Source organism: Typopeltis vanoorti, chromosome 4 (assembly GCF_054136105.1).
Source record: "Typopeltis vanoorti isolate ZY-2024b chromosome 4, IOZ_Tvanoo_1.0, whole genome shotgun sequence".
Classification (NCBI taxonomy): domain Eukaryota; kingdom Metazoa; phylum Arthropoda; class Arachnida; order Uropygi; family Thelyphonidae; genus Typopeltis; species Typopeltis vanoorti.
The window spans coordinates 65,438,241-65,463,724 of NC_143552.1; the positions used below are offsets into that span (position 1 = coordinate 65,438,241).

The 25,484-nt window shown below is 37.7% G+C and overlaps 1 protein-coding gene across 1 annotated transcript in view; it reads left to right on the forward strand.

The window, feature by feature from the left end:
* LanA (laminin subunit alpha) overlaps positions 1-25,484 on the forward strand; it is a 1,191,635-nt gene that overhangs the window by 992,463 nt on the left and 173,688 nt on the right. The window contains exons 50-51 of the mRNA XM_090391815.1: positions 8,027-8,157; positions 22,252-22,399. Coding sequence (XP_090247941.1) covers positions 8,027-8,157; positions 22,252-22,399 — 279 coding nt within the window. The remainder of the gene's footprint in view (positions 1-8,026; positions 8,158-22,251; positions 22,400-25,484) is intronic.

Below are 25,484 nucleotides of genomic sequence, written 5' to 3' on the forward strand. Positions count from 1 at the left end.
AAAAAATAATGCATACATGATAACTTTTAAAATTTCAAATTTTAATTCTGCAAAAATGCATCAAGTGTAGTCTGTCTTTTGCTTTTGAAATTCTGCAGTTCTACAAAATCAGCACAGATATTCAGTGTGGATGTAGGGCTTCCTTCATTACCTTCCTGCATAAAATAACTCTGTAACCCGACTATAAATTTTTTGGCCTCACGATTAGTTACAAGCACAGGTGGGTCATCATCCTCATCATCGCATTCTTATTCAAATTTTTGACGTTTGGTTAATGACTTCAACAATTGCATCTTCAAAGTTTTCATTTTCATCGTAACATGGTAAATTGTCATCTATTGTTGAAAATTCTTCATTATTCATGATAGGAGCTTGCAGTATGTCTTCATTTTCATCACTACTCAAAATTTCAAGAACCTCCAAAGGTTTTAAACTGCAAACAGCAAAGCAGTTTTGTATTGTGCTGCTTTTTATAGCTCGCCAACTGTTAGAGACAAACTGTATTGTTTGCAAAATGGAAATTTTTGCACTGATCTCTCTCTGGCTGTTGATGAACTTGTTAATAGGTTTTCATCAATGGATTCCAGTATGTAATTAACCAATTTTCCTCGATGCACCATCTTTAAATTTTTTATTATCCCCATGACCATTGGTTGCACTAAGGATGTTGTATTAGGAAGAAGAAATTCCAGCCTTATATTTTTTAGATTATCTAAATGAGGGTGTGCAGCACAATTATCGAGAAGCAACAAAATTTTCCTCTGCTTACGTTGTAATTCTACATTCCAACTCGTAAGCCAATTCCGAAAAATTTCAGAAATCATCCACGCATTACTATTGGCATGGTACTCTACTGGTAAACTCTCTATTCTTAACCCCTTAAAGCACCAAGGCTTAGTATTTTTTCTTACGATTAGTAGTTTTTGTTTGTCCGTACCCGACATATTTGCACAGCATAACACAGTAATGCAGTCCATTGCCCTTTTATACCGTGACAGTGCAGTGTGCTTATAACAAAGGAAGCCGTCTGTCATAGCACAATAATAGAGGCTGGTTTCATCAGCATTGTAAATATCATCGGAACAGAAATTCTCTAAAAAAGTAAGGATTTTAGTATTTTGCCAGTGTTCAGCGCTTACATTGTCGGCACTGCCCTTTTCGCCGTGCACTTTTTTAAATTTGATATTGTATCTCGCATTCCATCGAGACAACCAACACCAGCAGTTGCTTTAAGATCGTTGTGGTCCAGCTTTTTAGTGATCTCCTCTGACTTCGCCTTCAACACTGGGCTGCTGATATTGACGCCTCGCCTGCTAACTATAGAAAACCATTGATCTAATGCTTCTTCGACTTCTGGATCCTTTTCATCACGCTTTCTTTTGGATGTTCCTGGATTTTCTTTCTGTGATGTCCACTCTTCACACAGTTGATTTTCTTGTTGTAAGAGGCGTGCTATGGTAGGTTTTGGTACACCAGTTATATCAGCAAGTCTACGATGGCTTGTATTTAATGGCTGGCTTTTAATTTTATCCAGTAAAGCAATTTTACTTGAAAGTGTAAAATAATTTCTTGGCATCTTGGCAAAGATTTAAAAATTTTAAATAAAATTGACACAATAAATCGATATCTCTAGGTACAGTACATAGTAAGGGTAGATTCTTAAGCAGACACGTACTTGCCAGACGCACGATGAAAGATAACTGATTCGCATCACGCTAGTGTTGCCAAATATTAGTGTACGTGTTGCCATATTTTCGAAAAATCCATAAAATATATAAAAAATTGCTAAATTCCTTTTCAGCAACTGTCCCAATTAAGTGAAAAGTTGTCCCAATTAAGCATTTAAATTATGTATTAATATGTTGGTTTGGTTTCCATTCTTTGAGATTTGGCCCAAAAAAAGTGGCTGGCCCAAATAAACGGAATCGATTATGTGTGTATATATATATATATATATATATATACACGTATATTAGTGGTGTTGCATGCATGTCCATTTTGGTTGGGTGTGCTGTCGTGTGGTTTATGCAACCTGTGCCACAAAATTCACATCCATTAAAATGTATGATTGCATTTTTATCAGTGTATGAAAGATTTTAGTGCAAAGCACAATAACGCTCATCTTAATTAGTTTGATGCAATTAATTGTCACCAACTCTGTGCAGAGTGGAGAAACAATGTGTTTGTTTTTAAGATATATATTAGAAAACAATAATGAAGCAAAATGCTATATTTGGCTGGTATACTTGAATTACTCAAAGGCGTAAATATAATAGCAAATTTGGAAGAGGAGGACGAGGCTTTCCTCCTTCGACTACAATCATACAATCCGTAAAAAGTGCTGACAATAAGGGCATTCAGTAGATTATCCACACTGTTCCCATTGTAAATATGGGCAAAAAACTTATAAATTATTTATAGAAAATTATGCAGAAACACATCAGTTCACACTTCACAAACACAAAACAGATGAAACTCAGAAAACAAAACCAGCAACTCATGACAAATGACAATGTTCAATTGAATTAGTTGACACAATAACCACTCACAGCCACTGACTTCTGGGTGTTATTGTCTCAGTGCACACTCTGCCTCACCTTCTGGGTAGTTTAAAACCACTGGAATGCCAAGAATTTGATCCACTGTGCCATCTTTTATCTGTTCAAAGGGTTCAAAGGTGTCCTTATTTGTGACCGCACACCTGGGCTATTAACACAAATGTGATGCAGTGTTGAAGCATCAAAAAGTGTTCTCTTCATGAAGAATTATATATTGTGTGCATAATTTTAAGAATCACGTGAAGCCAGGAACAATTAGGGGAATCTTTTACAAGAATAAATGCAAAAATGTCAGTAATATTGCTATTCCATGGATGTGCACTGCACACCTAGCACACCCTAAATATACAGGGGATATTCAGTTGTTTGCAGATGAAGCGAAGCTGGGAAGGATTATTAGTAATAGTGCAGATGTGGTAGCCCTGCAAGAGGATTTGAATAAGCTAGATAGATGGGCAAATGAATGGGGGTAATTGTCAGTTTAATGGAGCAAAATGTAAGGTCTTGAGGTTTGGGAAACATCAATGGGATGCTGCATACTCTATGGGAGGAGTTATACTGGAGGAAGTAGGGGAGACAAGAGATCTGGGGTTGATGAATGATTGAACCCTGAAATTTAGGGGACATATTGCAAAGGTGGCGAAGGTAACACAGAGGATTGCTGCAATTATGAGAAGGGCACTGACCTGCAGAGATAAAACAGTTATCATTCCATTGTATAAGTCTCTGATCAGACCACACTTAGACTATTGTTCTCAGATTTGGTCCCCAGGATTTGAAGGAGAAAGATTAACTGTGGAAAGGGTGGAAAGACGGATGACAAAAATAGTTTCAGGACTGTACAATTTTGGTTATGAGGATCGGCTGAGGGAATGTGGACTGCAGAGTTTGGTGGATTGAAGGAGAGGTGATATGATTGAGACTTTTAAACTGTTGAGAGGTGGTTACAGGGTTGACACTGGGGAGTTCTTTCGCTTGGTTGAACAGCAGGAAGGAGTGATGACAAGAGGCCATCCCTGGAAGTTACGAAAGGAAACTGTGAGCAAGAGGGTGAGGCATGGTTTTTTTGTGTGGAGGGTGGTTGAACCGTGGAATGCATTGCCTGATGGAATGATAGGAGCGAGAACGGTCAATGAATTTAAAGAGTGGTATGATATACTTTGTGTTTCTTAGGGGGGGAGACCTCCCCCTCGATGACAGACTCCCTTGACAGACTTTATGTTCTTAGGAAGGACCTCCCACGATGAGTCTTTTGACTTCATTCAGGCCTGAATAATAATAATAATAATAATAATAATAAAAATCCACCTCCCTGATATACACTATCTACCAATAATTGTTTGGACACTTTTATGGAACATTTCAGGTTTGTTAATAACATAAAACCAATGTACAGATAGTAGGAAGCAGTATTTCATCGTAGCAGTTGAATACAGGTGGCATGGCATTCCTTATGGCAGTGATTTTCAACCTTTTTCATAATATGGCACACCTAGACTAATTATTAAAAATTCTGCAGCACACTAAAAATATATTTTAATTTTATGACGATCTGGCAAAAAATAGGCATAATTTTGATCAATTTACACACAAAAGATAAATAAATGCTCAAATTACGACATTATTTCTTTCAATTAATTTGTTTTTTTATTTTATTCGATTTTCAACACGCACACCGGTTGAAAATCGCTGCCTATGGGCTTGATGCAGGGGGAATTTTCCAGCTGTTGGCTAGAGAGGCAGAACAAGGGGGGGGGGGCATCCCTGGAAATTCAGTAAAAACTTGGTTAGAATTTGTGAGGATTAGTTTTTTTTTGCATGGAGAGCAGTGAATGAGTGGACTGAATTGCCAGTTTCTGTTGTAAGTGTTGCTTTGTCTCTCAATGCATTCAAGAAGGGATATGATAGATATTGTTTCAATTGTGTGGTTTCTTGCAATGAGTCCTCAGACTCCATGGAGGTTCCTGTTCAGTAATAATAATAATAATAATAATAATAACAATAATGACAATTATGTAAATCCCCATATACCAGTAAAAAAATACTATTTGTGAGAAAATATTTTGCCTTATGTATCTTAAACATCATCAGTGTAACTGAAGAAGAAGAACGACAACAATGATCAAATTTGACAGTAAAATGTGTGCGTTACCATAGAATCCATCTAAACATTCAATTGCATAATAGTTCCCAACACTCATCTGGAGAGGCCTCAGTTAACTTCACAGGCTACAGCATTGCCATTCATTACCCCACCACACAGGCCCTGGGTGACAGCAACAGCCGAGCCTCAGTTAAAATATCAAGGGCTACAGCATTGCCATTTATCGTCCATTCAATGTTAAGTATCTATTTTTGACTGTAGATCCGTGTGTGATCATGGACTGGTTTGCCTGTTCTGAGGGATGAAAAACCTGATTTCACAGTGAAAAAACCCTCCACCCCTGTATGAGACCATCTATCTCACCTTTAGTCGAAAGAGACCAGATAAAGGTTCCTCATATCTTGGACAGAAATCAAACCCAGATCTTTCTAACCAAAAGGCTTTGTCTATACCCACTGAGCTACGGAGGCTCTAAGTTCATAACTGTTTATTATTATTATCCTAAGATCCAATGGAATCACAAACTCATCTAGGAGCCCCCTCCCCTCTTGTCATCAGTGGGAGCTCCTAGATGAGTTTGTGACAGAGAGCTCATCATAATGAACTCCCCAGGATTTTTTTGCTTTCATTAGCTGCTGCTCATACTGAACTTTTGCTATCCTTATTAACTGAGTCATTCTTCTTTCCTGTTCTTTGTATTCCTCATGAAATTGATTATTACCCATCCTCATATTGCCTCCATAATGCCTTTTTTCTGTGTATTGCATGTCTTCATTCATCCATTTCATACCTACCTTATTTAACCTTCTGACCTTTGGAAAATACATTTAGCCATTATTTCTACTTGATAGTTCTTCAATATCACTTAAGGAACATTGATTTCTTTTACACCCAACTTCTCATTGTAAGCTACAACTTCACACTCTCTCCTGAGCTTCAGAATCACCAGCCTTATAGTTCCCCATACACTTTTTCCTCACAGAAGTCATCACATGGCTGGCAACCATCAAAGTAATCACTTCTTGGTCACACTCACCAACTGGAGGGAGATTTGATACCTCATTTATAATAACTTCCTTTGATGAGATGATCAAATCCAAGACCCTCAATCCTCATGTGCCCTCTGTAACATACTGCCTGAGGTAAGTTGTCCCTAAAAAACTGAAGTAACTTATTTTCTTTTCTTGTGGTTGCTATCTCATCATCCCAAACTATATTGCTATAATTAAAATCACCAACAATCATTACCTTTTCCCATTTGCTTGGCTAATTTGGTTATTCATTTCCTGGTCACTACCCTCCACATTACCAGATCTATAGCAACATCCACCGTTTTGTTCTATTCACCTCTCTCTCTCTCACACCATACTTCCTCCAAACCACTACCACTAATTCCCCTTTGCATATCTACTTTGTATGGACATAACTCTTTTTCTATCATCAGTAACACTTCATCTCCCTTTTTTACCCTTTCTGTCTTCATGAAATATGTCATACCCCTTCCATCTCTGTTCCTGTCAGGATCTCATCCTAATCTAACCATGTCTCACTTATTTCAACAATTTTTGGGTAAACAAACTCAATCAATGCAACCATTTCATTCTCTTATTTCTGATACTTCTAGCATTCATATACAAACATAACAGTTCATTCCTGGATCTATAAAAGTTTCACTCATACCACTTATTAGATGTGACTTCTCCATACTTTCCTCGAGCTATCTCTTTTTCTCCTTACTCATTCCAGAACCTTCTTCATATTCAACTGTTCTCCCTACATCCAAGGTTATCCCCTTCAATTTTTTGTCTACACACACATTCACATTCTCTTGGTGCATCAGCCTTTCTCCCACTGTGTTTCCCTGTCTACTCTGAGTCTCCCCATTTCCATGTTTGTCTTGCACATTTGTTCTATCATTCTTCATCACCACTCCTTCATTCATAAGTACCAATTCAATGTCTTCTTTACTCTCCCACTCTTTCACATAACTTCTTACTTGCTGAGATTCATCTCTGCACTCATTACTCTTCCTTCCACAAGGAGTCTTTCCAAATGACTCACACCAAAGCCATTCAAATGTAGTCCATCATGTTACAGTTCAGTTCTTCCTTCAAACTCATTCCAGGCATTAACAAACTACACTCGTTTCTCTTTATACATTTCTGCTAACATATCATTCATAATTCTTGCAGTTTGCCTAATTCGTGTTGTCAAAGTATGAAGTGATGAAATGAGGTATGTATACCTAAGTTCATCACTTCATACTTAGGCAACACACTGACTGCCTTTCCTATCATACTATTATCTTTTATCCTTCTCTCTATGAAAAACCTTCTGATATCCAATCTTACATTCTCTTTGTTCCCAGTGAGGTCATTTGTCCCTTCCACCACTACCAACTCCTTTGCTCACTTAGTCCTCATATCCAGTGCCTCGATCACTATATTTATTTTTCCTCCAGGAAAACAGACATTGTGCATCCTCTCCTTTGCTATACCTCTAATAATTGAATTTTCATGCAATGCCACTCACAGGTCTTTCATTACCATTTTCATTCCAACATTATTTGTTTTCATTTTCTTCACTCTTCCATACTTATCTACAATTCTCTTCATTTCACTCCACATTTGTCTCATCTTCACCAACTCAGCTTTTAAATCTTGCATTCTTTTTTTTCACTATCAATCAATTGCAGGATTGACTGATATATCAATCATTCTACTCTGTTTTAACGTCATGTAAATTTTCATCTGCTTTATTGTCAATCGAACTTTTTTCTGTGCTATTATTTCTACACAGTCTCTGAACATTCACACAATCTTGAACTGCCATGACAGTTATGATACCATGTTCCCTACTTGTATCTAAACAATTTAAATTCATATTTAAGCAATCCTCATCATTTATCAGTACATTGCACTTCCTACAATACGCTTGTTCTTTTCTCCTATTCAGCCTCCCCACATAAACATGCAAGCCTCCCCACATACAAGCCTCTCCGCATAAACATATATAGATATAGAGAATTTAGACAATATCAGAATGCATTTAAATATAAAATTTACTAATCATGCTGCAGCCCACATGATACTGATGTTTAACTTCCTCCCAGTGTTCATGGCTCTGAATTATTTCCAATAATCTGATGACTTCCTATAAAATAACTAAATCTCCAAAACAGCATACGCACCTCTTAGTGGACTCAAGCCTATCTTGAATGATTTCCCTTCCATTATGTAATTTTATTTTACAATTTTATTGTAAAATATTATTTTATTTTATTTTACACTACAATTTTATTTTATTTTTTGGGATAAAAAAGGATTATAGAAGACAAGAAACAAACTTTTTGTGTATTTTATAGGATGACTTTTTGGCATTGGAAATTCGTGGAGGGTACTTACTGCTCACAATGGATTTAGGATCTGGTTCAAAAGAAATTCAGCATACTCGTTACATTTCAGATGGGCAGTGGCATCAAGCAATTGTAGAAAGGTATTTTATATATATATATATATATATATATATATATATATATATATATATATATGTATGTGTAAAGAAAAAAAAAATATTTTATTCACTTCAGAAGTTAATTTTATATACTTTTCTAAATACAAGGGCTAACATGCACATGTTGTGCAGGGTTCAAAAGTTATATATATATATATATTGTTTGCTCTGGTTATTCAGGTCTAATTACGAAATACTAATTAATAATCATACTTCCAATAAAAGAACTAAATCTCCAAAACAGCATACTTACTCTTAGTGGGTTCGTGCTAATTTGAATGGTTTTTTCTCTCATTCACTTCATATCATTCACTAGCTCCTTACCAACAATAATGAAACCCAACAGACCACAAAAATAACCTCCAGGGACATCTTCCTACTTCTAATTCTATAAATCTGGTCCAATAACATGCAAAAACATTTGCGATAAATTACCTGGGCAATTCAATTCCTGTCTACCTTGAATATTATTATTTATTATTATCACATCAACTTCAGTGAAGTCAGCAGACTCATAATAGGAGGTTCACTCACCGAACAATATATTTATCACAAAATATTGACCACAATGTGTTTCATTCACCCACAATTCTCCATCTAAAAATATACTCCTCACTCCCTTATGCAACTTTCAGGGGATGGCCTCTTATTCTTTTCGTCTCACCCTTCTGTTCATTTTATAATCCCCTTTGCATTAATCCAGTAAAATCCCCCGGCTAACATAAGTGTCTCTATCATAGCACCTTTTCTTCCTATCCACTAAACTCTGTAATTTGTGTCTTTTTAACTTCTTTTTTTAAATAACTCTCTTTTCAGAATCCTGATATTGCCTTACTCATCTCTGGACCTTCTTCCTTTCTACATGTAGCATTTGACAGTACCATATCCAGACTACAGATGGTTTATAAGAGCAAAGCTAATTGCTCAATGGCAGGACACATTGACAAGTTATATGACATCAAGCCTGAAATTAAGCATCGGCATTCTAGTCAACATAGAAAGAGAAGAGAGGAAGTTGTTCTTGCTAGGCCTTGCATAGTTCACAGTCATCTTACACATTCTTATTCACATACTGAGGGCTGATGACCCACATTTGTGTGTGTGTGTGTGTGTGTGTGTGTGTGTGTGTGTGTGTGTGTGTGTGTGTGTGTGTGTGTGTGTGTGTGTGTGAGAGAGAAAAATGCAGCATGCATCGTACTATTTGTCATCTGGTGGACTGCCAGCACTCTACACGAGAGAAGAATGAAATTTTTACCTATCTATCCAAACCATATACACTCAGGCAGATGTCTTTAACCTTTTACAAAGAATGAATTTGTACAAACACATTTGACTGGAAGCATGCGGTGGTGGATTTGAGCTGTTGTTAAAAAAAAGTGTTTTTTGAAAGTTGTTTAATGTGAATTCCTTTGTGAATTGTGCTCCATTTTTTTTCTCAGTAACACAAGTGTTGTTTAGAGGTTCTGTTTAGAGTTTCGTGTTACATATTGTATTATTTTTGAGTTTCTGAGAATGCGTGGTCACAATCGGGAGTATTGGCGACGGAAGAAAAGATAAGTTATTCGCTATTTGGTATAGATGAATATAGTGTTTATATATAAGTGTATATATACATTTAGCATATACTTTATATATATATAAAACAGTGTATATTTAGCCTTTGTATATAATTACTTTAGTAGTTCCTCGGCAGTAAGGAATGATGGCAGATTAAGCTGCAGTCGCAAATGGCGTATCGCCAAGTCCTCCGCCATTTAAGAACTCCATTATAAGTAATATAAAAAGGGACTTTGTGGCTTGCAGTACATGCGGCATGTATTCATCTCGGGAGTTGAATATTTGGTTGGTGAGAGAGGGGGGAGTGCATGTATGCGTGAAATGCAGGCATTGGGAGGAAATAGATGAAATAGATATATCAGTAACTGACCTAGTTGCTCCAGGAATGGGGAAATGGATATCGGAAGACGAATAGCATGATAGGAGAGAATGGAGGAAAAAAATATGAATGAGAAAATAATAGTCGATAGTGTGGAAGGCGTGAGTGACTGTGAAAGTTTCGGAGATGGTTTTGTTTGGGAGAGTGAATTTCGATTTAGATTGACCGACTTGCAGAGGGAGATAGATGGGCTGAAAGAGGAGGTGGAATGTCTTGTGAATGAGAGGAGAAGTATGAAAGATGAGATGAGGACAATGGAAGAGATAAATGCAAGACGAATCAGAGTAGGAGAGAGGGAGAGTTTGGGGAATGATAGAAGAGGAGAGAATGGAAACAGCAGGAGAGAGGGAATGAGAGAGAGGTATGGGAATGCTACAAGAGGAGAGAATGGAAACAGTAGGAGAGAGGGAATGAGAGAGAGGTATGGGAATGCTAGAAAAGGAGAGAATGGAAACAGTAGGAGAGAGGGAAGGAGAGAAAGGTATGGAAATGCTAGAAGAGGAAAGAATAGTAGCAGTAGAGGAGATGGAATGAGAGAGATGTATGGGAATGATAGAAGAGGAGAGAATGGAAATGGTAGAAGAGAGAGAGAGAGAGAGAGACAGTTATGGGAATAACACAAGAGGAGAGAATAGGATAAGTGGAAGAGAGAGAGAGTTATGGGAATGATAGAAGAGGAGAGAATGGAAACGGTAGGAGAGAGGGAATGGTAAGAGCTGCAATGTATGGTGACACAATGATCAGTGTTGTGCAAGATAGGATGCGTGAGGAGTGTCTGCCTGGAGGAACAATAGAGAATGTGGCTTTGGCAATTAATAGCGGTGAAAGGATGGATGAAATGATTGTGATGGTGGACACAAATGACTTGAGAGGCAGTGTGAATTGGGCGGCGAGAGATTTGAGATTCTTGCGTGAAGTTGTGCAAAAGAAAACTCAGAGAGGGAAGATTGTGTGTGTGTGTGTGTGTGTGTGTGTGTGTGTGTGTGTGTGTGTGTGTGTGTGTGTGTGTGTGTGTGTGTTACTCAGGTATGATAGTGACGAGCTGAGCAGAAGAGCAGCAATACTGAAACACATAATAGTCAAAATGTGTGAGAAGAGAGGGTTGCAATACGTGGATACTTGGAGGGCGTTTGAAGATGGATGAGAAATGTATGTCAGAGACCGCTTGCATTTGAATGAGGAAGGACAAAGACATTTGGAAATATTTAAACAAAAATACACTGGAATTCCCATGGTGCATGGTAGCAGGGATGGCCTCTTGTGGGAATGGGTGCTTAGGGGGAGGGGGACGATGTCAGGAAACATTGAGCCCAGGGGGGTCGAGAGGGAACAGTGATAGGTATAGAAGCAGTGACAATTTTATGCTCTATACTAATGCCAGGAGTATCCAAAATGAAGGAAATGAATTGGTGGCGCTGATAGCATCAACCTGGCCAAAGATTATTGGGATCTCTGAGATGAGTTTGGATGATATAATAACCGAAATTGAAGTGGCAAGGTACAGCATTTTTCGGCAGGATAGGAAAGGAAAACGTGATGGTGGAGTACTACTTATAATAAGTGATGACTTATGTTAACGTGACCAATTTTTTTACAATGAAAAGGAGGACGAAAAAATTTAAGAAAAACGTACAATGTAAATAAATGAAACATTTTATTAATTTAAACAAAAATACACTAATTATGCTTACATCTCTTTTAATTATTTAATTAAACGAGTATTTTTGCATTGAATGAATATTTTTTGTCAATATATCATTTTCTAACAATATATTGGAAATTTCGGAGCAAGAAATATCCTTCATATTGAATTTTATGGTAAGTGCTGCAGCTAGAGTATCAACATTCAATCTTGATTTCTCACTTGTCCAAAAATCATTACCAATTGAAAAAACTCTTTCAACTGCTGCATTAGTTCCAGGGCAGCACAACGTAAATTCAACAAGAATAACTAAATTTTTATATGGAATGTGTTCATTTTTGAAATGGTTAAATATTTCCACCCATCTTTTATCAATTTCAACATGTTGATTTTCCCATTGTTCTAATTTATCAGAATTTAAATATACATTCGGTCTTCTAATTTCTTCAAATAGACAATTATCACCGATTTTAATATCAGGCATTTCTTTCGATAAAAACTCAACACAATTTTCAATATCTTCCCAATTTACTTGCGATGAAGTCAAAAAACACCATTGAAAACTGTTATTTCCTGTGATATTTGTTTCAGACCATTCTTCGACATATTGGAAGCATGTTTGGTAAAAATTCTGCACTTCTTTGGTAAACTTTTCCGTTATGCCCGGATTTGATTCCTCTAAGTTTGACAATTTTCTTTTTATTATTAAAGAAATAAATTTTTCTTCAAATCGTGATTTATATTGAAGGACAAAATTGTTCAAAATAAGACTAACTTCTGTAGCTGAAATATGTTCACCTTCAATCTTTTGAATCGTTTTGTGGAAAATAGATGCCTGATTATGTACAAAATACATTAATATCTCCGATAATTCATAATTGAAAAAAGATTCCAGAATTTTTGGACATTTGTCTAAACTTAAAAAATATGAACGGAGAGGCTCAAATAATTGTAAAATACGCTCTATAGCAGGTGTTAGAGCGAGCCATCTAACTTTTGAATATCCTAAAAGTTTTTTGTATTCAACATTTGCGTCTTCACAAAATTGTTTTAAAGTAGCCACGCAAACAGTAAAACGACTAAAATACAAATAAATTGTCGTTATTATTATTTCCACATCAATTGGCATGGCACATGATGCTGTGTTGATTGCATTTGACAAAATATGTGCATTACAACCTATTCCTAGTATTTTCTTTTGGAGTAAATCTTGTAATTTTACATAGACATTATTCACTCCTTTGCATCTTCGCCCACCAAAATTTGTGCTTGTATTATCAGCTGTTAGTGCAACAACTTTAGATTTCAAATTGTTTTCATTTATTATTCTGCATAGGTGGTTTGACAAAATTTCAGCAGTTATATGAAGATAGCAATATATGAAGATGGATGTTTTCAATACTGAGTTCTGTAACAACATTGCATTGTGATAAAGGAATTTGTTTTGAAAAACCAAAGTATACACATTACTTTCTCTTGAACTGTCGCCATTTTGAAAATTGTGGACTTTTCTCGACCTCGACCATAGATGGCAACACTATTGGCAAGATTTCTTGTTTTCTAAGTTGGTACATCTGTCATAAGCATCCAAGTGAAATTGCAAGTCATTCTATCAAGTAGTTTCTTTTATACAGCTGTCTGAAGCAAAAGTTGTCTGTATCCCTTGAAATGGATAAAATTGAGTATTCCGCAGTTATAAAATTCTTTGAACAGGTTTAACGCCAAAAGAAATTCATTTGAAGTTCATAAATGTTTATGGGCACTCTTCTCCTTCGTTTTTGATAATTAAGAAATGGGCTGCCGAGTTTAAACGTGGCCATACCAACCTTGAAGATGATCCATGTGAAGGACATCCAAAAAGTGTAACAACACCAGAAATCATTGATAAAGTGCATGATATGCTATTGGATGACCTGCAAGTCAAGGTGTGTGAAATTGCTGAGACTATAGGCATTTCAAAAGAATATGTAGGATATATTTTGCATGAAGAATTGCAAATGAAAAAGCTTTTCGCAAGATGGGTGCCTGGCTACCTCACAGCAGATAAAAAACGCACTCGCATGAAAATCTCTGTGCTTTGAGCATTTTAACGAGAATAAAACTGATTTTGTGCATTGATTTATTACTATAGATGAGACTTTGATTCACCATTACACACCAGAATCCAAACAGCAGCAGTCAAAATGGAAGCCGGTTGTTCAGCGCCTAAGAAGACAAAGTTGGTTCCATCAGCAGGAAAGGTCATGGCATTGGTGTTTTGGGATGCTAAAGACATTTTGTTTATTAATTATCTTGAAAAGGGTAAAACAATAACTGGAAATATTATTCTGATCTTTTTACCAAACTACACAAAAAAATTCATGAGAAAAGACCTGGTTTGCAGAAGAAAAAAATCACCTTTCATCAGGACAATGCATCTGCCCACAAAGAGGGTATTTTGCCAATCTTACTGAGAACCACTACAGAGATGGGATAATGGCACTGGAGCATCGCTGAAATAAATGCATTAGTCTTAAGAGAGATTATGTTGAAAAATAAAAATAATTTTGAAATTATAAATTTGTTTTCTCATTGTTAGACCGAGAACTTTTCAGACCACCCTCGTATTATCTCCCAGACATCAATGCGGCAAGTACCATCCATCCATCTTGAAGGCCCACCTTTCCTAATTGGGTTGTGGTGGCAGCAGCTGTAAGAGGGACTTCCAGTGATCACGATCCTCCGCCACCAAGCTCAAGTGTTCTGGTGGAACTCCCAGATGTTTAGTTGCCTAAAGCCATAGTCTGGTGCCATTGTCATTGCTATTTCCGTCCTTTTGCAGAACCATTTCTTTGTGCTGCCCCTAAACACCTCCCCCAAACAGGTAGCAGGCTCATTGATGGAGTTTCCTCTAGCAGAGTGCTGAAGAATGGTGTCTAAAGGAGACCGTAACATATTTGTCGAACGCGACGAGTACAGCATTGCCAAATAAAACTTTTTGAGTTATATTTCCATATTCTGTAAGTAGTTATATTTTGTTGTTTCTGGTTTGAAAATTATTGGCCATGGAAACCCCAACAATAATTTAGAATCATCCTGTAGTTGAGATATTTAATGAGCAGTTCATAAAGGTCTTTCATTCTTGTGAATGTGACATCATGGAGAATGTGAGAGCAGTTGATGATGAGGAGGAGAGACTGACTGCAAGTGAGCAAGAGGTGCGTGGGGAATTGAGCAAACTTAGTGTTAATAAGGCTATGGGACTTCATAATATATCACCACATATTTTGAAGGAATGTGACAGGACTTGGTCAAATTCCAAAGGAGTGGAAGGAAAGCCGGATTGTGCCACTTCATAAGGGAGGTGACAGAATTCAAACATCAAATGTAGGCCTGTCTATGTGTCATTTGTCATGGTTAAAGTGTTGGAAAGACTGGTGAGAACTTGGATCAAGAATTGGGTTGACAACAGTGGTATTACCTTGGATGGACAGCATGGATTTGCTAAATGGAGGTCATGTTTTAGGAATCTACTTACTATAAATTACAATTTATAGTAAGATTTTACAATAAGATTACAGTTTCTTTGGACAAAGGTGGTGGATACACAGTAATATACTAAGATTTTGCAATGGCTGTTGGTAGATTACCATGATAAGTTGATATTCAAACTAGATCGGTTGGAGTTGGATATTAGACTTGTGTATTGGATTAAAGATTGGCTATCTGTAGGTATTAACAAGTTATGTATGGGGCAGTGATATCTTCGAAAAGGAATGTCACTTAGTGGTGTGCCTCAGGGGTCTGTTATAGGGCCATTGCTGTTCGACCTGTATGATAATGATATTGGCAAGGATTTGGATGAGTGTATATTCAGTTGTTTGCAGATTATGCCAAGTTGGGACAAACTATGAAGAGTAGAGCAGATGTTGTGGCCTTACAAGAAGACTTGAATAGATTGAGTGAATGGGTGGGTGAATGGGGATACTCGTTAAATGTTGGAAAATGTAAGGTTTTAAAATTTGGGAAACAAAGATGGGATGTAGAATTTATACTGGATGGGGATATATTTTTGGAGGTGGAGGAAATAAGAAATCTTGGGGTTATGGATAAGGACGGTGGATAAGGATCTGAAATTTAGGGGACACATTGCTAAAATTGTGAGGACAACACAAAGAATTCTGGGAATGATGTGGAGGACACTGACTTATAGAAGTAAGGAGATTCTTGTCCCATTGTATAAGGCACTGGTTACCACTGTGCACCAATTTATTCAACTGGTTTTCAAAAGAACAAAGAGATGTTGGAAAGGGTTTAGGGGCGACTGACTAAGGTAGTTTCTGATCTCTGGAATGTTGAATATGAGGAAAGGTTGAGAAGATGCAATTTACAGAGTCTAGTGGATAGGAGGAAGAGATATGATAGAGACCTACAAGTTAGTAAGGGGTTATTATAGGATCAGTATTGGAGAGGTTCTACAGAAAACATTGGGAGAGCAAGGGAGAACCAGAGGTCATCTCTGTAAGCTGTATAGGGTGTTCGGGATAAATTTGACAGTTTCGTAAGGAAAAAGAAAATCTTCTTTGTATCTATTAAATTTAATGAATTGACAAAAAAACATTACAGGCAGAGTTAATTACAATACTATCAACAAGATTTACTCAAAATAACCACCATTAGCATCGATCACAGCTTCAATTCTGCTTCGGAACCTCGAACAAGCTGATGCTACAGTCTCCCTGGGAAGGGCCGCAAAAACTGTTTTAATTTTATCCATTAACTGGGCTTTTGTATTACTGGAAGTGCGATTGGTGTCTTTTTCAACTGCGCCCCATAAAAAATAATCCATGGGGTTAAGGTCTGGGGAGTTTGGAGGCCAAACATTTGGACTGGTGAAGTCGTAGAAATTTTCAGACAACCATTTTTGACTTTTCCCAGAGGTGTGGCAAGGGGCCGAATCCTGCTGCCATACATACGGCCTACCATTGGCTACCCTTGTTATCCAGGGCTTGACTACAGTTAGCAACTCCACGAACAAAGCCCGAATTCCAATGCCAGGGTTCTTCAACACCTGTTCCTGCAGATTTGCGAGGAATTCTGCTGTACGAACGCAATCAGATCGTCTGCTAGGGATCTTTCTTCTTGCTACATCCTCGTAGTCACCATTGCAAGTCTCTAGTTCATGCCCGATTGTTTTTACTGTATTCAGGGAGCATTGGGCAGCAGTCGTAATATCCTTATTTTGATGGCGGGCACGAATCATCATGATACAAGTTATTCTCTTCCATGATTCAGGTGGGTTCCAGCTATCCATCCTTTCTGACATCTTGTATATGAATGAAGAAGGGTCCAAACTTTTAAATGAAGAGAAGTGTGTGTTAATACATGTAACTTACTGAAAAATATAATTAATTATAAATATGTCAAATTTATCCCGAACACCCTGTATAAGGGGGGTGTGAGCAGGGGAGTGAGAAGCAGGCTTTTTGTATGCAGAGTTGTGAATGATTGGAATGCCTTGCCTTAGAGTGTGATGTCTACAAAGAATTTGAATGGTAATAATAATAATAATAATTTTTTAGAAAATCTCTTAGCCCACCAATGACAATAATATACTATAGGTTTTTAGCCTATCATACATAGGAATCACACTGCTCTCTCTCTCTCTCTCTCTACTTTAAGTGGGTCAGAATTCTTCTATAATTCGACCACAGAATGTCGTTGGCAGACTGCCAAGAATAGTCAATTCATGTCGAAGGGGAGAAAGAAATAAGGCAATGTACGAATTGGTCACCAACACGCAAAATCATGTGCTTTATACATAAAATTTTCCAACTGTTATACAAGCAAAATAGTTACCATTTAAAAACTACAATGACCATAAAAGAGAAGTTAATTTTCTGGCATGTAATAATAAACACTCATCCCACAATACGAATTGATTACTCTATTATCAGAATGGATTCTCCTTCTTTTGACATGCGTAGAAGTGTCAAAGGGTCTCGTATCTGTGGGCATACTATACCTTCTTTAATTCCTCATCCCTGTTAATTTTTTTTTTTTATCTTCCCTGTGTATGGTATATTTCTATACTTCTATTCCTGCTGCATTGTCATTCTTAGTCAATGCTTTGTAAGCAGCATATCATTTAAAATCAAAAGATTATTGCTGAGAGATATTAATGAATCTTTTAACTCCACACAGGTGATGATAATTCTTGTTGAGAGGCTTATACGCTGGTTAGACATAATAACTAATATTTAAGGAAATTGACAGCGTATACTGGAAATATAGATTAAATAAACTTTAATATACACTTTCCGATATTTCAGCGAACGTTACGTTGCCATCTTCTTGGGAACTTACTAAAAGGACACGTGCACACAAGTACTAATACAACAAATGAGACTGAGGCTAGGACACTAGCGTTTTCCTAAGGTCCTGATGGTGCCCCCTGGCAGGCTATATTGGTAGTTCTTGGCCTTTGGGCTGAAGTTCTTTTGATAAAAGTTTCCCAAATTTGGGGCAGTTTCATGCATCCAAATTTGTTGAGGTTTGGCATGTTCCTAAGGGCCGAGGCTGATTCCATGAATAGTCTTTCATACTTGAACTTGCTGCGGTGTATTACTGTGGCTTTCTTCCATCTTATTCTGTGGCGAGTATCCAGAGCGTGGTCTGCAAGCCCAGAGTGGCTGTACTGGTGAAATCGGATGTAATCCTTGTGTTCTGAGATTCTGATATTTGCTGTCCTGCCTGTTTGGCCAAAGTAGGACAGTTTACAGCTGCAAGGGACCTGGTATACACCAGGTAGGTCTAGGGGAAGTGGTTGGTCTTTGGTGGAGCGGATAAGGGATGCTAGTTTTCTATGTGGTCTGTAACAAGTGGTCAAGTCATGTTTTTTTAAGATTTTATTGATTTTTTCTGAGGTGCCTCTGATGTAGGGAATAGTGATGGATTTAGGGGAGGGGGTGGTGGGTTGTGGATAACCGGGTTAAGTATTTTTTGGAGGGGGTAACCGTTGGCTGAGAAAGTGTCACGGATGTGATTTAGTTCTGTGGTTAGGGCTTGATCATTAGAACAGATTATTTTTGCCCTGTTGAATAATGTTTTAATAACTCCATATTGTTGTGGGGGGGGGGGGATTGTTGGTGAATGTATCTGCCTGTATGGGTGGGTTTTCTATAAACGGAGAAAACCAAGGTTCCATCAGGTTGGCGGGTGACTAGTGTGTCTAGGAAGGGGAGGTTATTGTTTTCCTCTTTTTCCAGGGTGAATTTGATTCTAGGGTGTTGGTTGTTCAAGTGTGTTAGGAAGGAGAGGAGTGAATCCGGGCCATGTGGCCAGATAGCGAAAACATCATCAACATAGCGAAGCCATATGGTAGGTTTTTGTGAGGCTGAGTTTAAGGCTTTCTCTTCAAACATCTCCATGAAAAAGTTTGCCAAGGGTGGGGAAAGTGGTGAACCCATGGCTGTCCCCTCTATCTGTTTGTAGAATTTTTCCTGCCAAACGAAATAGCCTGAGTTCATTGTAAACTGAAATAGGGCTGAGATATCGGGAGGAAATTTAGCTTGGATTAGCTCTAAGGTTTCTTTGAGAGGGACATTCGTGAATAGGGAGGAGACATCAAAACTGACCATTATGTCATTGTGTTGGAGTGTAAGGTTTGCTATGCTGGCTTTGAAGTGGGCTGAGTTTTTTATGTGTGATGGTGTATTGCCAGTATAGTGTGAGAGCGCTTTGGCTAAATGCTTGGCTAGTTTGTAAGTGGGGGAATCAATGCCATCCACTATGGGACGTAATGGCACATTTTCTTTGTGTATTTTTGGGAGCCCATATATGCGGGGGGGTCTAGAGTTATAGGGTTTTAGTCTGTTGGTAATCTCCACAGGCCAAGAAGTGACCTTCTTAAGGAGCCTATGGAATTTTCTAATTTGTGAGCTTGTGGGATTGTAATCAATGGGGAGGTCAGTGGAGCGATCTAATAATAAAGCCTTGAGCTTACCTGTGTAGTCTTTAAGATTGAGTACCACAGTGGCGTTCCCCTTATCCGCTTTGGTGATCACTATTTTTTTGTTTCTCTTCAATTCTTGTAGTGCCTTGTATTCACTAATGGATATGTTGGATTTTGGAGGTTTTGCTTTATTGAGAACACAGGCTACATCCAATCTAATGTCGTTGGCGATGTGGGTTGGAAGTTGGCGAATCCCGCGTTCAATTTGAATCATTAATTCCTCGGCCGGTAATTTCCTAGGAGCAATGGCGAAGTTGTGACCACATGACAGAACGTGGATTGCTTCTGGCTTTAAGGTAGCTGATGATAGGTTAACAACAGTGTTGGTTTGTAGTTTGGACGCCTTGTTCTTTGTTAATTTATCAAACTTGTTGATATGTCGGCTTCGTACTCGTTCAAATTCTTTTTTAGCTGCCGTACACGAGACGTCATGTAGGACCGACCAAAGCTCGTGATTCAGCGTATGTGAAAGCTCGTTTTCCAGCGTTGTTAAAGCGCTGTTTATATCGGCTAGGGAACCGCGTGTAGCGGTAATTTGCTCCCGAAGTAATGCCTGGCTAGCGCGGTTGTAAATACGGAGAGCTTTCTGTGAGATGAAGCGGTGTTTGAATTTAACACAGTTCGGGATGACATGATTATCCCGGCAGCGTTTTAGGAATGCCAGACGGTTAAGTTGTCTGGATAATTTCAGCCTCAGTTTGCCGTAATGGTGGGCCTTGCATGCGAAGAGATCTCCGTGGATGATCATTATTCTTGTTGAGAGGCTTATACGCTGGTTAGACATAATAACTAATATTTAAGGAAATTGACAGCGTATACTGGAAATATAGATTAAATAAACTTTAATATACACGATTCCCCCACTTACAAACTAGCCAAGCATTTAGCCAAAGCGCTCTCACACTATACTGGCAATACACCATCACGCATAAAAAACTCAGCCCACTTCAAAGCCAGTATAGCAAACCTTACACTCCAACACAATGACATAATGGTCAGTTTTGATGTCTCCTCCCTATTCACGAATGTCCCTCTCAAAGAAACCTTAGAGCTAATCCAAGCTAAATTTCCTCCCGATATCTCAGCCCTATTTCAGTTTACAATGAACTCAGGCTATTTCGTTTGGCAGGAAAAATTCTACAAACAGATAGAGGGGACAGCCATGGGTTCACCACTTTTCCCACCCTTGGCAAACTTTTTCATGGAGATGTTTGAAGAGAAAGCCTTAAACTCAGCCCCACAAAAACCTACCATATGGCTTCGCTATGTTGATGATGTTTTCGCTATCTGGCCACATGGCCCGGATTCACTCCTCTCCTTCCTAACACACTTGAACAACCAACACCCTAGAATCAAATTCACCCTGGAAAAAGAGGAAAACAATAACCTCCCCTTCCTAGACACACTAGTCACCCGCCAACCTGATGGAACCTTGGTTTTCTCAGTTTATAGAAAACCCACCCATACAGGCAGATACATTCACCAACAATCCCCCCCCCACAACAATATGGAGTTATTAAAACATTATTCAACAGGGCAAAAATAATCTGTTCTAATGATCAAGCCCTAACCACAGAACTAAATCACATCCGTGACACTTTCTCAGCCAACGGTTACCCCCTCCAAAAAATCCAAAAAATACTTAACCCAGTTATCCACAACCCACCACCCCCTCCCCTTCACAAAAAAGATTACTCTAAATCCATCACTATTCCCTACATCAGAGGCACCTCAGAAAAAATCAATAAAATCTTAAAAAAACATGACTTGACCACTTGTTACAGACCACATAGAAAACTAGCATCCCTTATCCGCTCCACTAAAGACCAACCACTTCCCCTAGACCTACCTGGTGTATACCAGGTCCCTTGCAGCTGTAAACTGTCCTACTTTGGCCAAACAGGCAGGACAGCAAATATCAGAATCTCAGAACACAAGGATTACATCCGATTTCACCAGTACAGCCACTCTGGGCTTGCAGACCACGCTCTGGATACTTGCCACAGAATAAGATGGAAGAAAGCCACAGTAATACACCGCAGCAAGTTCAAGTATGAAAGACTATTCATGGAATCAGCCTCGGCCCTTAGGAACATGCCAAACCTCAACAAATTTGGATGCATGAAACTGCCCCAAATTTGGGAAACTTTTATCAAAAGAACTTCAGCCCAAAGGCCAAGAACTACCAATATAGCCCGCCAGGGGGCACCATCAGGACCTTAGGAAAACGCTAGTGTCCTAGCCTCAGTCTCATTTGTTGTATTAGTACTTGTGTGCACGTGTCCTTTTAGTAAGTTCCCAAGAAGATGGCAACGTAACGTTCGCCGAAATATCGGAAAGTGTATATTAAAGTTTATTTAATCTATATTTCCAGTATACGCTGTCAATTTCCTTAAATATTAGTTATTAGGTGATGATAATAATGATTCTATTAAAAATAAGCCTCAGTTACTTAATTTATGTAGCTTTTCTTTGTTTGAATTCTGTTTTGTGTGCTAATTTCAGGACTGGAAAAACATGCAGCCTTACTGTACGCACTGAAGATTTACCTGATTTAACATTTGAGGAATATCTTCCAGGGACACACACTGTTTTTAATTTGGACCAACAACTTAGCAAATTCTATGTTGGTGGTGTTCCTGATTCTACCAAGGTAATTAATATGATACTTCTAGATGTTATTTTATTATGTGATACTTTCTGTATTCTTTTTGCTTTTCCACCTTGCTTTGCCAAACACTTGCACATGGACAAGATTACAAATCAAACCAGGCCCAAGTGGAGATACCAGGCAGAAGCATTAACAAGGTCATCTCTACCTATAGGAGTTGCCAAACGGTGTCCAACCTTTTTATTAAATTACTCTGGATTTAGAGAAAGATGTTGAAAGTTGATTTTTCACTTGGTTAGACTATAATAAATTTAGTTTAATCCTTTATCCAGGCCTGGCTCCCACTGGAGAGACCTCAATAAGGGTCGAAACTAGTCTGGGTAGTGGCCCTTTCCTTAATACATAACATTATACATATTCGCAAGGAGATGTGTTTTGCATTATGGGAGATACTGAGGTAGGAGTGATGTTAGCTTGTTCCACCTCTGCAACGAGTTGCCTGGTGTTGTACCAACTTACCCCAGTCCTGAAGATACTTTCAGGCACAAACTTTGTTTGCTTACACTTGGATAAAGGATTAAACTAAATTTATTATAGTCTAACCAAGTGAAAAATAAACTTTCAACATCTTTCTCTAAATCTAGAGTAATTTAATAAAAAGGTGGCACACCGTTTGGCAACTCCTATAGGTAGAGATGACCTTGCTAATGCTTCTGCCTGATATCTCCACTTGGGCCTGGCTCCCACTGAAGAGACCTCAATAAAGGTTGAAACTAGTCTGGGTAGTGGCCCTTCCCTTAATGCATAATATTATACATATCCACAAGGAGATGTGTTTTGCATTATGGGAGATACTGAGATAAGAGTGATGTTAGCTTGCTCCACCTTTACAGTGAGTTTCCCAGTGTTGTACCACCTTACCCTAGTCCTGAAGTTACTTTCAGGTGCAAATTTTATTTGCTCACACTTGGATAAAGGATTAAACTAAATTTATTATAGTCTAACCAAGTGAAAAATAAACTTTCAACATCCAAAAAGTCCATGATTTCATCAAAGAAAACCCGAAATGCCATGAGATTGATTGAAGATGAATCGGGGATTCCAAAATCAACTGTGCACAACATTTTGACTGAGAGTTTGGGCCTTCGTAAATTGAATTCGCGATTTGTTCCCCACAAGTTGACCGTCGACCAAAAAATGTATCGAATTTCGAACATTTTTTGGTCATTTTCCGACTGTTCATCAAAACACACTTTCACTTTTGGCACTGTAACTTGGCTTCTAATGAAACAAATGTCATAAACAGTTGACACAACACTAATGATGGTTTCCTCCTTCGACAACAAAAAGATACAACAAGTGGCAGCAGTTTCTTCTATTTTCGAAAAGTTCGGTTTCTTTTTGGACAGAGGGTGTAATACTTCAAACTTGTGAATCATTCTACATTTATAATTTAAATGTGCCCATCTGGCTGATGATAGCAAAATTCTAAAAATTTATTTTGATTAAAGATCTGTGTTTGCTAGTTAACAAAATGATGGTTTCCTTTAATATTGTATCCATTTTCACCAACATACTGCTTCAAGAGACTTCAGTTTTTACAAGCTGATGTCCCTGATGATATTCTAAATCTAATTATATTCATCATCAATGCGGGCTATTTTATGTGGCAGAATAAGTTGTAACAAATAACCACTTAGCTGATTATTTTATGAAACAACTAGAAAACCAACTCTTCCCTATCATTTTTTCTCAACCTGTTATCTGGCTTAAATTATGTATGGTGAAACAATATTTCTGGATAAAATAAACTCCTTTATACTCTTGTATCAAATCTGTTATTGAACACAAATCCAACAGTAGTTTTCCCTTTTATGGACACTTTAATAATCTGAAACCCTACAGGTAATATTTAATTTTCTTTTACTTTAATTTAATTTTTTTTACTTTTAATTTAATTTCCTTTACCGATTTTTCAAAGTAATTACTCCATACTTCAAGGATATCTTTTTTCTCCAGTTTTCATGTCAACTTTATCATTTCTAATTCCTTTTACAACACTCTTTCCTCCATTTCAAGAAGGTGGCAAGATATTCCTCCAGAATATCTTGCCACCTACTTGATATTTATTTTCTATTTTCTTACCAAAGTCTTCCCATGACTTTCGTTTAGCTAGTTTTACACAATGTTTGCCAAAATACAAAATGATGGTTCAACATGACAGAATCTTGTGATTCATGTTTGAATATAGTTAACTGATCTCCTTTCGCTAATGATATCCATGTCACATGATGAAATGTATTGGACTTCTTAAGAAAGTGGGTATTTTTCTACATATGTGTTAGCCATCTGAGTTTTTAAAATATGTCTAGTACATGTGTTCCTGTAAAACTTAGAAAAACACATTACAGAGACTTTTATAGTACAACCAGTAAATGATCTCATATGAAAATGAAAAAAATCATATAGAAATGATTTAGAAAAGGGTTTTCATGGTGACAAAGATATGTTGGAAAGGGTACAGAGAAGCTTCACAAAAAAGTAGTCAGTGGTCTTTGAAATGTGGAGTATGAGGACAGATTGAGAGAATGTAAGTTGCAGAGCTTTGTTAATAGGAGTAAGAGGGTGGGGGATATGATTGAGACATATAAACTGGTCAGGGGTTGTTATCAGGTAGACATGGAAGAGATTAGTCATAGAATTGGAGAGGGAAGTAGAACAAGAGGCCATTGCGGGAAACTGTATAAGGAGGGTGTGAGCAAAAGTGAGAAGCAGGTTCTTTGCATGTAGGGTGGTTGGTGAGTGGAATGCATTGCCTGAGTGTGTTGTGTATGTGAACACATTGAATCAGTTTAAGATGCAGTTGGATGAGCATTGTATGCAATAGTGAGTACCTCCCACAATGAGTCTCTGACTCCATGGAGGTCGGGTGTTGATGATAATTATAATAATAATAATAATAAATATGTTATTTGCGAAAAATGAAAAAACAGAAAGAGAGAGACCAAAATAGTTCAAGTAGTTGATAAAGGAATGATATTCAAAACAACACTACATGCAGCTAACGTAATAGCAAAAAAGAGTAAAAGCTTTAAAATAAAACTTAAAAACTTATCCAAAATTGTGA